General features: G+C 27.3%; 1 protein-coding gene across 2 annotated transcripts; it reads right to left on the bottom strand.

Annotated features, from left to right (window-relative positions):
* Positions 1 to 1,851: 1,851 nt before the first annotated feature.
* On the bottom strand, positions 1,852 to 3,555 carry LOC109340092. Of its 2 annotated transcripts, none has more exons than XM_019577665.1 (3): positions 3,211 to 3,555; positions 2,565 to 2,614; positions 1,852 to 2,092 (listed from the first exon to the last, which is right to left on the bottom strand). In XM_019577665.1, exons 1-3 carry the CDS (start codon positions 3,421 to 3,423, stop codon positions 2,047 to 2,049), a joined length of 309 nt encoding a protein of 102 aa, XP_019433210.1. In that variant the 5' UTR covers positions 3,424 to 3,555; the 3' UTR covers positions 1,852 to 2,046. The 2 variants fall into 2 exon arrangements, with proteins under 2 accessions (XP_019433210.1, XP_019433212.1); XM_019577667.1 differs by having other exon boundaries at positions 2,571 to 2,614.
* Between the last annotated feature and the right edge of the window lie 1,001 nt (positions 3,556 to 4,556).

Below are 4,556 nucleotides of genomic sequence, written 5' to 3'. Positions count from 1 at the left end.
TTCTTCCACAATCATAACCTCCTCTTATGGAGACACAAGATCGCTGGTGAAGTTCTCAATCATGATAAAAAGACTTTTTTCACCATTTCAGTCTAAAATCGTAAAATTTAGCATGAGCTACTAGTCAATGCCAATGTTCACTCATTTCCAGTTACATTGTCAACACTCGTAATGAACAATATAGATCTGGGGAAATTGGGGATGCATTCCATCTTCCTTTTCCTCCACTGGTCATTGTTCTCTCTGATTTTTGTGGTGGAAATCTATTTCACTAGCATCATAAACATGGTTGTCCCATTACCCCGTTGGACCAACTTGACTTCATCCACATTGACCGCCTATACCTCATCCACATTGACCGCCTCTAACTCATTGTCTTCTCCATCCCCCTCTCCAACTCCAACCCGAACCTCTCCAAGCTCGGTTTCTTCTACTTCAACCTCGACTCTTGCTTCCATGTCCTCCAACAACTCTAAGGGGGGAAGATATGTTGCACACTTCAATCCAATCTCATCAAATCCGTTTTCACCTTCAACTCCCTTATTGACAAATACTCAATATCCAATGAAAGAGAATGGTAATTCTAATTTTTCAATAGTAAATGATAGGAAATTATAGTTTACTATGAGTCAGCACTATTTGAACATTTGGGCGTGATCTGTATCCTTCCAAACTCAACAATATTGGAACGCCGTGTGACCCTATCATCAAAAACTTAACATAGGCTATGAGAATTTTTAAAATTTATTCAAAATAGGGTAAGCACCGACCCTTTTAATTCATTAGTGCATGTAAACGGCACCTTCATCATTTAAGTGAAGGCCATTAATTAGGAACAAAGATCCTTACTAATCAAAACAGGTGATTGTTTTTCTTCATATTTTCAGTGGTTAAATATAATTTCATGATAAATAAAATGATAAAATTGTCATTATAATTTAACTTTTGTACATTATTGTGTGATATTTGTCTCTTCATTAAATAAGAAAATCGTTATAGTTTGTGTATTTTCAAAAGGATGCAAGAACAAAGTTAAACCAATGGGTAAAAACATCATAACCGTTATGGAAAATTGGACTTGAAATTAAATTATTACAAGTTTAACAATTATTTAGTAGTCATTATCATTTGTACATCAAATAAAATATCAATGCAAACTCTGATTTTTATGAACAAGAATCTTCTAAAAAAAAATGGAAAGACAAATACTTGTTTCTCCTCATTTTTTATTGAAAAAAAAAATATAATTTCACAATAAATAAAAGTATCATTACATGTTATTTTTTGTTTGTTATTGTGTGACATGTCTTGTTACTCATTTTTTATACATCAAAATTCTATATGGTACATCAATCTTTATCTTTTCGGCAACTTTTTATAATATATATATATATATATATATCATCACTTATTATACATAAAAAACACTGATACCACTAAATGTAACAACCCGATTTTTTTGTGAAATAAATAAATAAATAAAATGTTTTTATAGAATTTCTTACTCAACAACTATTTATGACTATGAATTTCTTCCTTCATAGATTTTATTTATTGTGGATATATTTAATAAATATGAGTTTCTAATTAAAAACCATGGCCCAAATAACATAACAATATATTTTTTAAGACTTCAACAATTCAAGTTCCTTCTCTATAATTATGTGAATAAATAAATTATTTCCAAGAATCAATTGTCCTCATTTCATGACTAAGTATATACATTTACTTATCAATACTTTTGTCATTCTAAAGCAACATAATAAAAGCATATGTGATAATATCCATCAAAATGTCATGACTAAAAGTCATATATAACATATTTTACAAACAACTACGTAATAATTATGATATAATACTCCCAATAAGTTGTTTTTTAATGTATTATTATATTATTCTTATTTAGAGCACATGGTCATCACATAATGTAAAGTAACAAACTCATACATTTAACTAGAGGAATGGAAGACGACGATGATAATCTTATTAAGAGTACATAGCCATCACTTGGTTTGGTTATCATTTTGACTTCATTGCAATTTTGAATTATTTATTGGAGACTGTCATTGTTGTATTTGTTACTTCATCGTTCCTGAAGAATATAAGAGATAAAAGAGTTATTAGTTAGTCTCTATTAAATTAATTGTTAAGAATACACTCACTAAAGTAATTATTGAAAAACGTTGTGGTGGATTCATTTATTATTAGAAAAAATGGTAGATAAAAAATAAATTATTTTAAAACAAATTTATCGTTTCCTTGATAAACTTCCTTTAATAAGCAAGCACTAAATGTTTTTTATAAAATTATTTTCATTTTAAAGTATTATATATGCTTAATTAATTTTAAATAATTTAATCAACAAAGCAGGGAAAACTCTTCCTCTTAATTCACTCATCCATGTAACCACGCCTCTTTTTTCTTTAATTTAATATCTGATGGAAAACAATAAAATAACAAAATAAAATAATCAAGTATCTCTAAAAATTATACATTATCTATAAAACCTAAAATACTAATATTTACTTATAAAATATTAAATTAAATTAGGAAGTGGATGTTACCTGTACCTCTTCAGAGAAGATGAGTAACTAAGGTCTACAAGGTCCATAGCCTATACACACAACAAAATGAAACTATATAAGATCAATCTGACCTATAGTATTTTTTATTTAAAATTTAGTGTTATAAACTATTTTTTTAATTCATTTCGATTCTATTTATATGTTTTTTAAAATATTCAATTCTCAACCAAGATTTATATTTATAAAAAATTAGTTCTAATATTAAAATTTACCATACTCCTCTATTTTGCTTAAACTACACCATTAAAAAAAATTAAACTGCAAAACTAATAAAAAAATAACAAATAGTCAATTTGTAAATAAATAATATCTTGAATGAAATATTAAATAAATAAAAAGCACTTCATATAACCGAATTAAAAACAGAAAATAACATTGACTACCAAATAGCTTTGCAGATAAGATAATAATAAACAACCACCAAATTTTTGTCCTCAATCTGTAATCGACTAATAATATAATAATACCAATATAAAATATGAAGGAAGTTATAAGGTAATTTGATGATTAAGGTGAATGAGTTTAAGGAGATTGAGAATTCGAATCTCGTCAACAATAAATAGTAACATAACAACAATTTTCGATAATAATTTTTAAAAAGATGAAGAAGGATAGATATTCATACTGGGATAAGTAAAAGCAATGGTAGCTGTGCCACCAAAGTAGCAGGAACCAGGGGCTCCACCCATGCGCACATAGTAACTATTAAATGCATATGAAGCATGATTGTAGATATTGTTTGGATAAAAGCATATTCCACCAGGTTGAATACCACTACAATCAGCTCCATGGCCACATGCATAGTCCAATTGTGGCTCCAATGCACTAGCGATGACATCAATCCTCGCCACACACCATATTGCACCAACAATACTACTTCTAAATATTATGGAGCATGCCACAATGGTTAACACCGAATAAACTAGTTTTGGTGCATCCATTGAAAGAAGTTTTGCTTAGTTATAATGAGTTTTTGATTTCTTTGTGTCTTCTTATTTTCTGTTGGTGAGTTTATATAAAACTCAGATTCAATAACCTCCATGGTGCATTAAATTCTATTGTGTATATTTTAGTATTTTATTTATTCTTTTGGGTAGGAATTCATATTTATGTATAAATAATTGTGATATAGAATAATGAGAGAAATGACTTTAATATAAAAGAAGAATTAAAATATAATATAAGTTTTTAAATAATACAATTTTTAATATAATTATTAAATAGAGAATGAATTTTTTATATTAAATTTTAGAATCAAGTATACTGACATACCATAAATTTTAGTGTAAATGTAACGTTTTCCATTTTAAGGTGACCTATGATATGAATACTTTCAATAAGTTATTTTTTGTAATATTATACTATTATATTATTCATATTTAGCGTACATGACCATCACATAATATAAAGTAACACTTATAACTCATAGTCTCATACATTTAGCTAGAGGAAGAGAAGACCATGATGATAATCTTATTAAGAGTACATAGCCGTTAGTTGGTTTGGTTATCATGTTCTGTACTATATCCTAAATTTCGCACATTTTGATTGATTGCAATTTTGAACTTGCTGTATTTGTTCCTTCGTCGTTCCTTAAGATTTGAAGAAATAAAACAATTACAAGTTAGTCTCTATTAAGTTAATTGTTAAGAATACACTCACTGATGGATGAAAAACATTGTGATGGATTCATTTATTATTAGAAAAAATGTGAATAAAAAATAAATTATTTTCGTTAAATTATATTATTTAAATAACATAAGTCTTTTAAAAAAATAGTTACCCTTCACATAAAAAATTATATAGATAAACATCCTTTTATCAGTAAGCATTAAATGATTTTAATAAAAATATTTTCATTTTTAGAATATTATATACGCTTAATTAATTTTAAATAATTTAATTAACAAAACAGGAAAATTCTTCCCCTTAATCCACTCATGCATGTAACCACGCATCTTTTTTCTTTAG

This window comes from Lupinus angustifolius, unplaced genomic scaffold (assembly GCF_001865875.1).
Source record: "Lupinus angustifolius cultivar Tanjil unplaced genomic scaffold, LupAngTanjil_v1.0 Scaffold_134_42, whole genome shotgun sequence".
NCBI classification, from domain to species: Eukaryota; Viridiplantae; Streptophyta; class Magnoliopsida; order Fabales; family Fabaceae; genus Lupinus; species Lupinus angustifolius.
The sequence above is the reverse complement of the archived record's forward strand: the minus strand, read 5'-3'. Positions and strand labels throughout refer to the sequence as shown.

What these genes read in the sequence shown, in the direction of transcription:
- LOC109340092 (XM_019577665.1), bottom strand. Translation starts at nt 3,423, where the DNA reads ATGTCATCGCTAGTGCATTGGAGCCACAATTGGACTATGCATGTGGCC. An exon ending in CATTGCTTTTACTTATCCCA is followed by an intron (nt 2,615 to 3,210) that starts GTATGAATATCT and finishes TTGTGTGTATAG; the next exon opens with GCTATGGACCTTGTAGACCT. An exon ending in TCTTCTCTGAAGAGGTACAG is followed by an intron (nt 2,093 to 2,564) that starts GTAACATCCACT and finishes TATATTCTTCAG; the next exon opens with GAACGATGAAGTAACAAATA.